Raw genomic sequence first — 13054 nt, 5'->3', positions numbered from 1 at the left:
CCACCTCATGGAAGCAGGCCTGTCTCTAAAGCCAGCAACCTGTGAAGTTGCAGATGTCCAAACCTTATCTGATGCAACTGGCCTGCATTCACCCAACACTCTGTGGTAAATGGAGCTGGTAGTTTCTGAGGCAGGTGTGTAAGGCCTGACTTGTGAAAAATCTGACCCAAAATTTCTGAAATTTACAGTGACATTAGTCTGCCTGGATCCAAGTGAAGCATATGGAGATGGTCAGTGCATGATTACAGATGTGAGTTCACACTCAGACTGAAAGGACCAATTTGTGTACATTTATATTGCCTACCCTGAACTGAAAGGAGAATTTCCAGCAAACATGTACTGTGAGAGACATTGCTTGGATTAAAAGTTAGTAGGTAGGAAATGATCAGAATGTCTGTAAGTGCTCAGGAATTTAATATCATTGTGGACCAGAGAGAATTAAAGCTCTACAGTAGGATAGTATGAAGATTGAGTTAGAATTGTAATTGAGTTAAAAGTAAACGAGAGAAGTTCTGCAGTTTAAAGTAGAAGTTGTCAACAATAATAGTGTTTATTCAGTGGTGCTATTAGTTTTTTTGTTACAATACAAATGTTAAAATGTGAAATATTCTGTCATCTTTCAACTGAATTTCCTTTTAAAGATTTTTGTTCTCTACAGAAATCATAACAATATGCAGTGTGGTGGTTGGGCATGCCGAGAGCAAATGATGGGATTTCTTCTTACACACATAAAGGTCTGCAACATAGAAAAAGGCACTTCAGCAATTTGGGTCTGTGCCAGTCAAAGAAACAACCAGCTAACTATTCTAATTGCATTTCCCAGCACTTGGCCCATAGCCTCGAATGCCTTGGCAGGCATCACTTCCATCTCTTCCTCTTCCACGACAGTCTGGCCAGGCTGTATTTTCTGGATATTGGAAAGGAGAACAGCATGAGAGTAGGGCTGTGGTAAAATGCATGTGATGCATGCTTCTCCCATCTAGAATTTAGAAGCAATTTGACTGAGTTTTTCAAGATGTTACAGGAAGAGGTTGAAAAGATGGAAAGAAATTATTCTTGTTGTTTATGGACTATGAGAGTATGGTCTAGTAATTAGAGCCAGACCTTTCAAGAATGAAATTCATAAATACCTATTTTAAAACTGACATTGAACAATTTTTGTAGGCAACGTTTTATGGCACGCATATGGAGTTTGATTGTAGATCAGCAGCATCTCATTAATTGGTAAAACAGGCTTGAAGGGGGAAATGACCTGCTCCTATTGCTATTTAGAACAGGCATGTAGGATGTAAGGTGGAGGATTCAGTCTGATTATATTGTCACCATCAATGGTTTCAGTCATGCTGCTGGCACCAATCTCTCATGGATGTTTCATGAATGGCTCATACCCTCTCCTCCACGTAAGATCATGGCTGACAGTCACCAGCTGGGTGCTGCCACATTTGATTATGCACCACCCTGTTCTATGAGATAGGGATATGTATCAGTGATGGTGGTCAATATGCTTTTGTGGCATGGTTAAAATAGGAGACTTACACCAGCGCTAAGAGTATGAGAATGAATTAAGCCATGAATATTACAGATGAATCATGATTGAGAGAGATTGTTAAGAGGATGTGACAGATTGTGGTAAAGTGTTTAATGCAAGTTTCAAGCACTTAAGGATTTTAAAAATTCATTTGTAGGATGAGAGTGTTGTTCGCTGGTCAGCATTTATTACCTATTCCCTAGTTGCCTTTGAGAAGGAGGTGGGTGAGCTGCCTTCTTGAACTGCTGCAATCCACCTACTGTGGGTTGATTCACAATGCCAACAGGGAGGGAATTCCAGGACTTTGACCCAGTGATAGTGAAGAAATGGAGATATATTTCCAAGTCAGGATGGTGAGTAGCTTGGAGAGGGACTTGCCAGTGGTGATGTTCCCATGAATCTGCTGCCCTTGTCCTTCTAAATGGAAATGGTTGAGAGTTTGGCAAGTGCTGACTAAGGACCTTTGAGTTTCTGCAGTATAAGTTGTAGATAGTACATACTGCTGCTATTGAGCATCATTGGTGGAAGGAGTGGATACTTGTGGATGTGGTGATGTGGCTGCATTGTGCTGGATGGTGGCAAGCTTCTTAAATATTGCTGGAGCTGTTACCGTCCAGGCCAGCAGAGAGTTTTCCATCACAATGCATCCAGGTGGATCCAATAGCCTTGACCACTCATACTGACTTTTGTTACCTTCTTGTGAAACTGCATCCAGGTCGTTACGGCTACATTGCCGACATTTATCTTCACATTCAGCTGGGCATACTGCCTTCACATAATCTACCGAGAGGACTTCTTGGTCTCCTGTACAATGAGTTGAAGGACATGTATTCTTTCTCTTGCATCAAGATCTCCAGCATGGCAACTTAACACAGCCTCTCCCTCCTGTGTGGTACTAGTCACTTTTTTATGCAGGTCAGGTTCTCTACCCTAGCACCTACGCCAATCAGACTGCTTTTAAAAACCAAGCACGACAGATGCTGGAGATCTGAAATAAAAACAGAAACTGCTGGAGAAACTCAGCTCTGACAGCCAACAAAGAATCCAATACTGCATCTTTTCTTTGGAACAGTCAGAATACACTTCCCTTTAAGAGGCAAAGGCTGCCTTGAAGTAAATGAATAGTCATTCCAAATGGTCTTACCTTCATTTTATCTTATTTGTTCATGGGATGTCAGTGCCAGCATTTATTGCCCAGAGGACCGTTAAGAGTCAACTACATTGCCACGATTCTGAAGTCACATGGCTAGGCAGCCCAGATAAAAGTGACTCATTTCATTCCCTAAAGGATGGTCCTCAGACAGATAAGGTTTTTATGACAATTGACTATGATCACTATTAGGCTAGTTTTTTTATTCAAGATTTTTATTGAACTCAAATTTCACCATCTACCATCGTGGCATTCAAACCCATGACCACAGAATTGTCACTCTGATGAAGGTCACTGAACTCAAAATGTTAACTCTGATTTCTCTCCACAGATGCTGCCAGACCTGCGGAGTCTTTCCATCTGTTTTTGTTACCGCAGAACATAAAGCTGGAGTTCTTGATTATTCATCCAATGACATTATCACTACAACACTGCCTCTTCTATGAACTTGGACATTTGCTGAGGTATATAACTGTTCAGCGGTGTCTTTATCGCTGGGCTACATAGATATTTCTAAACCAACCTATACAGATATGTTTGACACACATCTGGGAGCAGATGGAACTTGAACCCAGGCTTTCTGGTCCACAGGTAGGGATGCTATCAGTGCACCAGAAGAGCCCCTTAGAATTAGCCGGCATACTCCAATCAATTAAATTATAACTAGACAGCAAAGGAAGCAACAGGACTCAATTAATTCCATATTATAATCTCTGAGTCTGTTTTAGGGGATATGAAATTTTGCCCCACCCCTCTGAAGTCTTAAAGTTGGACACAATAACCTTGAACATAGATTGGTTATTTATGTTAATAACAAATCTTTCTATCTCTTCCCCATGTAAGAGAAACCATTATAGAGCCCCAACCTTGCAGAAAATCTTGCAGAAATTATGTTTACTGTTCTGTTCTTTGAAAGATAGGAATTGTTGTATGTTCAGGGGCAACAGACACTAAAAAAACGCTTGCTTTCATATGAAACTGTACTAAGTGCACTTGCATCTCTGGCAATTCTCTGATTTCTAAACTTCTGACAAGAAAATAAGAAAATGTGTAAGGGACCAATGCTTCACTCTCTCTTCGTAACAATGCTTTCAGCTAGTTAATAAGGAATGGCATTGGGCACGGTTTTGAGGCATTATATGATCCTAGCAACTCTCCTTTTCTTTCTGAAAGCTAACAACACAGAGGTGAAAAGGGAATGAAAAATGCATAAAATAGATTAACAAAATATTCATGGTTTTGTATTTTCAACCAGCTGTTTTTGATGCACTATCTTTTCGCAATGAAAATTTATATATGATTTTCCAATTTATTTCAAAGTGACAACACGCAGATGTTGTTGCTGTTGGAGAAAAAGCAGAGGCCAGTCGCAAATTGTTATCAAACTAGATTAAATTTTCAAGAAAACCACTATTATTATGTTGATCCAGAAAACAGAATTGCACATTTGAACTTTCAACATTTTAATCATAATAGCATTGATGAAACATTTGTAAAAGGATTCTTTTATTTAAGCAACCAGTTTGCATATCTCCTCGGAGCAGCAAACCAGTGCATCTCTTTGAAAACCAGGTTTGATCATTACAGTTCCTATATGGTGACATGACAAGTCACCAAAATTTGTTTAACACCTTAGATTATGATTCTTTCAGCACTTAACACTGGAATGTCTTTACATACCCTTGCAATGGTGTAGTGTTTCAGAACACTCATTTTTCAGTTCTATAAAACAGAAAATGCACAGATCAATCAGCATTAAAGAGAGAATACAGGTTAAAATAAAGTTTATAATTTCCAGACAAATTGTGTCTGAACTGTTTGCATGTCCAGCATAAGGTACTGTAGACCATCAGCAGCAGAATATACTTCAGCACAACACTGTAACTACATGGCCTGGCACATCCCTCATTCTATCACTGCCATCAACCCAGAGAAACCACCTTAGTTCATAAGAACGTGTCAGGGGCAGTACTAGATGTATCTAAAAAGGGGGTGCGCAATTAGTGAAGTTGAAGCACATGCATAAATTTTACTTAGAACTAAATGGTCACACAATAAATAGATCAGATTAAAGCCTCGATTGTCCATCCACGTCAGCTACAACCAATGTTGGACACAACACAAGGAGAAGGGTATCAGAAATATTTCAATTTCAACAATGGAGTTGAGTGCAAACTACAAGGCTAAAGCATTTGCATAAAACTAAGGTTCCCCACATCCCTAAAAGCCAGTTTTCAACAACTTAGATTCATTCTATCTAAGTGCAAGAAACAATTGAGCACATTAGGTAGTCCCTGACAAGATCGTCCACCACACAGATATCCACTCAACAGACTAAGAAAATTCCCAATTATATCCTGTCCACAGAAAATAGAACAAATCCAATCTAGCTAGGATTTTCCCCACTGGCCTACTCTCAGTCATCAATGAAGGGCTATCAAACCATAATGACCAAAAGTGTAGTCACTAATGCTTGATTTGTGGAGCCAGTTAATAACTGCTACGTGTGCAGTTTCATCCACAATGAGGCACTCTGTGCTGGAATGTAGCAACACCTGAGCAGCTTTCAGGTTTAGCCTAACAAATGACATTTGATATCTCAAGTGCAGGGCAATAATGATCTCCAACACAGAGTTCACAGCTTTGACATTTGATGGCATTACTATCATCAATATCAACATCCACTGAAGTGAGTTGCCTTACACCAGAAACTTAACTTCATATACTGACTGCAACATGTAAGAAGGGAAGATAATGGTAGACACCCTCATCATATTTCAAAACCTCTTTGAATGCACACTTGATGTAAACACTTGTAACCCATGTGGCTACAATCAAAGAGCTGAAAAGTGGGTTAGGGTGAATAACACACTTATGGCTGATCCAGGCAATAATGGCTGCATGGCCACACTTTATACCATACCTTTTCTATGTTCCTACATTTCTCTCACACAGGGTGGCTCAACCCCACCTTCCCAAGGACAATTCGGAGTGGGAAATCAATGCTAACTTTGCCAAAGATACACGCAATCCATAAATGTATAAACAAGATCTATTTATGTCAGATCTCCTATATTTGCTTTTATTTCTTTTTTACTTGAAGATTTTTAAAGTAAATCTGGGTGTTGAATAAGTAAAACAAAGTCCTTTAAGCATAAAATTGCTGAAAAGAAAAACACGCTGTTAATTCTTTAATCTTGACCTCATCAGGGCAAACTCAAAAATTTCAAATTTCAAATGATCACAGTTTTTCTCACCCTTTTTCCTTGTACAAATTGAGAAGGACTATGCAGCAAACAGAAATTTGGAGTTAGATTTTCTTGGTACTGTAGAGACGGGGTTGGAGTTGGGTGAAGCGGTGTTGGAATGAGCATTAGCACCAATGGAGACTTAACAGAGGCTACATACAGGTAGTCTGCCAATTCACTGGAGATGGGCACCTACTCAACCAAATTAGGGACACTTATTGGGGACGTTTAAAATGACCAAGGGAACTTCAAACAGCAACCATTGAAAAGGACAGGTGCAAAGCAAAGTAAATTGGGTTGTGATCTCCAGTGGCTATAGAAATAACAAAGGACAAACTCAGCAGCAGGTCCTCTCCTGAGGATTATACCCCATACCGCAAAAGGTGATCTAGCATCACCTGAACACTCCTGCTCTATCTGTAGAAATGGCTCAGACCTCCCAGTTGGTTGCCATTTCACTGAAACGCATTGCTCTCACTTGAACATTTCTGCCCTAATTGTGCTGCAATGTTCTAATGAAGCACAACACAAGCTCAAGGTACATCTTGTTTTCCATTTAGGCATGTTACAGCACTGAGGTCTCAATATTAAAATCTATAACTTCAGAAAATGACCCCATGATGTCTGTTCTCCATTTCTCTTACATTTTCTCCCCCCCAACGCACATCCTGCACCATCCATAATTGTACCTTGTTTGAATGTTGTTTACTTTGCTCTCAGTAGAGAGGACCTATTCTCACCCATTTACACCCATTTTACATTTCCCTTTCACCACCATTAATAACCCTTTGTTTTTGGACTGGACGTCTACTCTATCTATCCCATACTCCTCCTTCATCTCTCTCAAAAGTATATTTAAAACATTTACAAACACCTTTTGATCCTAAAGAACAGTCAGACTTGAAACATAAACTCTCTCCACAGATGCTCCCAGACCTGATGAGTTCCTTTAGCATTCTGTGTTTGTTTCAGACTTCCAGCATCTTCAGTATTTTGCTTTTAATTGAGTGTTTGTATTCTACCCTTCCAAGGACATACAAAGGTCTTATTGATCAATTGCAATCCTTGGTCTGATATGCTAGTGTTGACTACTGTGCCGTAAAGTTCATAACCTGAGGTCAGCCATTAGACACACCTGCTCTGTAGGTAAATGGATGTCCTTCTCTTGAGGACTGAAAGTCAGACAAATTAGTGAAGTCACTGTCAAGAAGTAAACAGGTCACAGGTCGATCAGCTGATTGCCCAGTTAGGAATCTCAAAATCAATTTATTCACCATGTCAGCATAACTGGTATCCTCCAACTTAGTAGCCACAATGTTCCACCATCTACTCTTCAAAGAACCCTAAGACTGACTTGCATATCTTTACAACTGTTTTTTATTTAATTCATATTTCTAATCTGTACATATGTTTATAATGTTTTACTAGCCTTTGTCGCATATAAAACTAATAAAATCACCCTTTCTTTAACCCAAAAAAGCCTGATTAGTTTGACTCTTTTAAAAATATAAATACCTGTTGTTTTGGGATAAGGTTTTCATGAGGGAAGAGATCTTTTTTGAAATTAAACTTGTTATGACCAATCAAGAGAGCAGTTGCATTAAAAAGGGGTGTCAGTTTATTCATCCACACACAGAAACACAATTATTTGTGGGGTATCCCATCTGGAATTGTGACAAATTGGAGAGCCTCAGCAGAGGATTGATAACAACAATATCAAGCACCTGTTGGAAATTCATTGCATTAAAATGTCTAATAAAATTGTTTTAATCATTATCTTACAAACAGAAATTTTAAAAATAAAGGGTCTTTTTTCATGCTGTACATCTCTATGACTCTGACTCTATGACTTAGCTGGTGTGTCACCTTGGATCAGTTAGCACCAGATAATCAGACTTACTTATATCAATTGAGGGTGAAATATTTGCTGGGATAAGCACTCTTTTGGATTCAAGAAGTCATTCCAGGACTGCAGCACATTGATGACACCGAGAAAAATATTGAGGCTTGTATTGTTATATGGGTTGAACTTTAAATTATATTTTAAACTGAGGTTTGTTCTGCTTGTTCATAGAGTGTGAGTGTCCTCGTGGTGCATTCAGATAGGCAGGAAGTTCTTCAGGTGCAAATAAACAAAAGAAAAGCAGTAGGTGTACTTCTGAGAAAAGGTCTTACACATAGAATGTTAACATGCTTTTTTGCAAAGGTTTACTGAGCCACTGTGAACCCCTAACATTTCTGTTTTTATTTTAAACTCCTCTGGTTTCTGGATAACATCCTTCCTTGAATTACTCCCACCAATATGAAAATCAACTTGCCATAGACTTCATCTGTTTTATTTAAACAATAAATACATTTCACATTTACTACTAAATGGTATTAAAATGGTTATGTGACTATGATATTTCATTGATGTTATAACATAAATAATAATCCATAGTATATATTTCATCAAGTGAAAATTATGCTGGGGAGTATTGAGGGCTGCAAAATTATGGACATTATCTTATGGTCCTATTTACTGACTCAGACTATCTAATAGAATCATATTATAGGAAAATATATCTATAAAACACTTTATTACATTTTTTTACAGAAGAAGTGAAATACAAATATATTAACTTATGCTTTCTTTCTTTACTGTAATGAACAAGCAGTATTTGTTACATTCAGCATTTTGTTAAGTAATTTTGACATGGAAAAATACATTTAAGAAACAAAGTTGATTGCTTTAAAATGCCATAAAATCCCTCATTGTTCTTAAAACATTTTGAAACAGACTTAGATTTTTCATCAATTGCAAATGGATCAACTACACCTTTCTTGAATAATAAGAAATGCAAGTCCATGTGGTTTGGTGACTTTGACCATCTGGAAACAGTACCAGCAGGAAGGAAATTAAGACATGGACAGCATTTAGCAAGACACAAAGAAGAGCTGCAGATACAAAGTAATATGAGAAGAGGAATTGAAGGGTGAAGGTGCTGATGCAGAAACAAACAGAACACATACAGGAATAGAAAGAAGTACACACTAATTTCTTGAGAAGAAACAGCGAATCACTCTCAGGAACAGATTCATATTTCCATTGGAAGAGAATGAGTCAGAAGCTAACAGAGGCAATGTGTCAGCTGGCTAAAATGATTTAAAATTGGATAATCTGTACAAGTGGCTCAGATGTTAAAGTGTTCTTTAACTCCAGAAGTGACCAAAATATGAGGCAAAGTATTATTGATTGATCAGTTGAAAAGGAACTTTGGAATATTACATCATTAGGATTGTTGTGAGCCAAGGAAAAGAGAGTTTGTCGAAGTTTCTCTTGTTGATAATAACTATAGCTGTGAAAATCAGGATGAAAACTGTTATCAGATAGGTGTTCTGATCTTCATTGTCTGAACAAAGCACAGCATATTGTCCAAGTAAGTGACAATGTAATACTATGCATGCTGAATGGGAATTCTGTCGTTCTGTAAGATGTATCTATTGTACTGCCTATTTAAAATGAAAGGCATCTTTTTATCATCTGCCAGTTGATTTAAATTTAATTTGCATGGCTCATTTTAAAGTAAAAATTATAAAATGTGAAATCTTGAAGATGATTTCTGCTTGGGGTTATTTGCTAATTTGGTTCATTTTGTTTCTGGGCACAGTACGACTTGGAGAGGCCCTAAAAATGCCATAGATCAAGCTTACAATTCAGAATGTAGATTGGGTATGAACTCCTCAAAGATTAAAAAAAAATTGCTGTAAGTAATACGTTTAAAAATCTACTCAGAACTGAAGTGGACAGTGTTATATTGGAACAAATAGCTAAGCCTATCTTGTTAAGGCAAGTGATGATAGAGAGTGGTAGGTACAATGCTTGAAGTTAGATAAACGATGCAGAAGGTCTGAAGTAATTTTGTGAAGATAAGTTAATTGAAAATAAAAAATAAATTAAAGCTTGTAACAAGGAAAAAACTCAATTTACTACATTCTGTCCATTTCCTGTATACCTCAGAAACCCAAATAAATAAATATCTTGCAAGCAAATACAGACCTTTTGAGATGTGGATGTTAAGACATACCCTTAAAATTCCATGTACAGACTGTATGACAAATGAAAAGGATATGGACATTACAAAAACAAGAAGAACTTAGAAGTGACATCCAGAAAAGAAAACATGAGCATTTTGACTATTTATTCAGAACTACAAAGCTGCGGGGGAGATGACGTGGCTGAAGAGCTTTAGGGCAGAGTAGCTTATGCTCAAAACATCGATTCTCCTGCTCCTCGGGTACTGCCCAGTTGGCTGTGCTTTTCCAGTACCATACTCTTCAACGACAACGCTTCAGCCATGATTGAATGGCAGAGCAGACTCAATGGGCCAAATGGCCTAATTTCTGCTCCTATGGTCTTATGGTCTAAAGATCTCTTTTAGATGGCAAAGTGGAGGACAGCAGAAAAGGTTGAATTAGATGTAGTTGGATAAAGGATGCACAAAGCAATTGTAGACAATGGATGCGTGCAGATGGTACAAGACTGACATGAAATGGCAACCCAGCAGATCTCTTGCTTCCAGGAGCAGCAGCAGGTTTAGTCCATCCATAAGGATAGCAGCATGACTGATTTTTAGTTATGTCACACTGAGGCCACATTGACTCGAAGAAGTAAAGATTTTTTTAAGGAGAGTGGGGGGGGGGGGATTTTGCGGGAGTTAGTTGTGAAACCATAAAAAGACAGTATCAAGGCTAAGACATAGATGGAGAAAGCTTTGTTTGGTGGGTCAGGATAAATGTGAAGCAAGAATGGCAGCTAAATGGATAATCTCAATGAGATTGGCATAAACCTCCTTTATTTGGTGTTGAAAATAAGATTAGCAGATCAAGGGACAAATGTTCAAGGAGAAGCCAGGAATTCTAAAGACACAATTTTCATATAACCATAGATCTTTCATAGTAGTCTGGGGTAACACCAGTGGCAGTGATTGGCCAGATTAAACTCGATTTCCATGGGAGGCTGAGGAGCAACTAGAGATTCCTAGGCTAAGCAATTAAGAACCGATGCAATTTTGCCTTTGTACATGAAACATTGTGTGGATGTAAGACTCCTTCCATGATTGTGATCGATACGTTTGGCGAAACTCCCATATATTCATAATCCTTGCTGGGCTACTCAAAGAGAACAAGGCTGGGTTGTCCATAGCTTCAGGTTGAATTCAGCAATGGGCTTTTATTCTGAGTGCGTACAATTACAAGCTGGAACACCGTCCAGGAGACCAAGTAACAAATGCGGATGCCTTGAATGCCTCCCGCTGGCAGATACACCACTGGTGGTGCTGCCACTGGAATAATCTGTTCTGGTTTTAAATTTTCTGGACACCCTCCTGGTCACTGCTGAAAATATCAGACTGTGAATGCAAAACTAAAACAGCTGGTGGTGATGGGGAAACAAAAGAACCATCACAACCAGAACTGAAACCTTTCTGGACCTGGTGTGACCAGATCAGAGTTGAGGATGGTGTTTCATCGTGGGGAACAAGAGTGATTGTCCCGAGCAAAGGTCGCTGCAAGATACTGACTGAGATTTTCCAGATGTTGTGAGAAGTTATGTCTGGGGGCCAGGATTGGATGCAGACATAGCTGCATTGTTGTAACAGTACCCAGAATGCCAACAAGGACAAAACTTACCATCGGCAGGTTCCTTAAATTCATGGGAATGGCTGCATAAATCCTGGACTCGGTTACACACATCCTTTCATGGGCTCAACATTCTTGACCATTGTGGACACCCACTCAAAGTGGTTGGATGTGCATAGAGTTCATTAATCAAACACAGGGGCAATGACAGAAAAGCTGCGAGCATCTTTTGCAACACATGGGCTCCTGGAATTGTCGGTCACAGACTACAGGCCATCATTTACCAGCAGAGAATTTGTATATTTCCTAAAGTTGAATGGTATTTGGCATAGAGGGACAGCTCCATACTATCTATCATCCAATGGTATGCTGGAAAGAGCAGTACAAACTTTGAAGGCAGGCTTAAAGAATCAATGTACGTTGCAACTACAAGGATACCTCCAACAGAGTTACTAATGAGGGGACGAGTGCGCACCAGGTTGAATCCAATTTCCAGGGTGTGTGTGTATACGCTGAAACAGCATCAGGAACTCCAGTGCCAGAAACAGGACTCCTCTACGTAAGGGACAGTTTACTTCAGGGATGCAGTTGTGTTGCTGAAACCATGGAAATGGCCCTGTATAGGCAACACACATGGCCAACGCAAGGTCAGGTCCTGTGACATACAAAGTTCGGGTAGGTGAGGCAGTCCCCAAGAAGCATGTTGACCATTGCAAAGTTGCAAATGGGGCAAAAGCAAAACATTCCAGTACCCTCAGAATAGCCAGAAAGGCAGTCGGAACCCGTGGATTCTCCCCTTCTGTCGAGTGAAGAAATCTCAAAGTCGGAAGAAACCTTGGAATCTGAGATGGACATGGTAGATGTCGCAGCTTTGAGGCCTTTACCTACTGAAGAGGATGAATTTCTTGCAAGAGACTCCGGATGCAAGAGGCGAGCTATGGTCTGATACATCTAAGGCTGAGTTGAAGAACCAAACACATTGCGAAAATGTCCCAGGAGAGGCTACAAGAAAAGGAAGAGGCCTACTTGGGACTATTCTCCTGGTCCAACCAGGGAGCCCTAACTGACACTTATAAACTGGCATGTCAGAGGTTCTGTTCACTTGGAGTGCTAGCTCTGAGGGAGCTGGATCAGTGTCAAGAACAATGCGCTTTTAAATAATGGGTGATGTGGTGACAGGAAACTAGCCTCTCCGGAGTTATTTCAAATCTATTGTTTAATTTATAAACTAGAATTGCATACATTGTTTGGACAGTTGTAATTCAGTAAAGGTGACACTAGACATACAGTCCCTAAGTATTTACTTTCATTTCTCTTTGCAGGTCTTTGCTTTTATTCAGAAGTAGAATGCAATGTGCTGTTTGTTCATTTATTTTATGGTTTTAGACCATAAGACATAGGAGTAGAAATTAGACGATTCAGCCCATTGAGTCTGCTCTGACATTCAATCATGGCTGATAAGTTTCTCATCCCCATTTTCCTGCTTTCTCCTCGTAACCCTTGATAGTC

General features: G+C 39.2%; 1 protein-coding gene across 15 annotated transcripts in view; it reads right to left on the bottom strand.

The window, feature by feature from the left end:
* foxp2 (forkhead box P2) overlaps positions 1–13054 on the bottom strand; it is an 808606-nt gene that overhangs the window by 211814 nt on the left and 583738 nt on the right. Inside the window, exon 1 of one of the 15 annotated variants that reach the window (XM_072551475.1) lies at positions 4359–4402. The exons of the other annotated variants lie outside the window; for them this stretch is intronic. Within the exon in view, the coding sequence (XP_072407576.1) occupies positions 4359–4391 (33 nt within the window). The 5' untranslated portion in view covers positions 4392–4402. Of the gene's footprint in view, positions 1–4358; positions 4403–13054 lie in introns of those variants that run through there. 15 annotated transcript variants of the gene reach the window in all.

Source organism: Chiloscyllium punctatum, chromosome 32 (genome assembly GCF_047496795.1).
Source record: "Chiloscyllium punctatum isolate Juve2018m chromosome 32, sChiPun1.3, whole genome shotgun sequence".
NCBI classification, from domain to species: Eukaryota; Metazoa; Chordata; class Chondrichthyes; order Orectolobiformes; family Hemiscylliidae; genus Chiloscyllium; species Chiloscyllium punctatum.
Note: the sequence above shows the minus strand (reverse complement) of the source record. Positions and strands in the feature narration are given on the sequence as shown.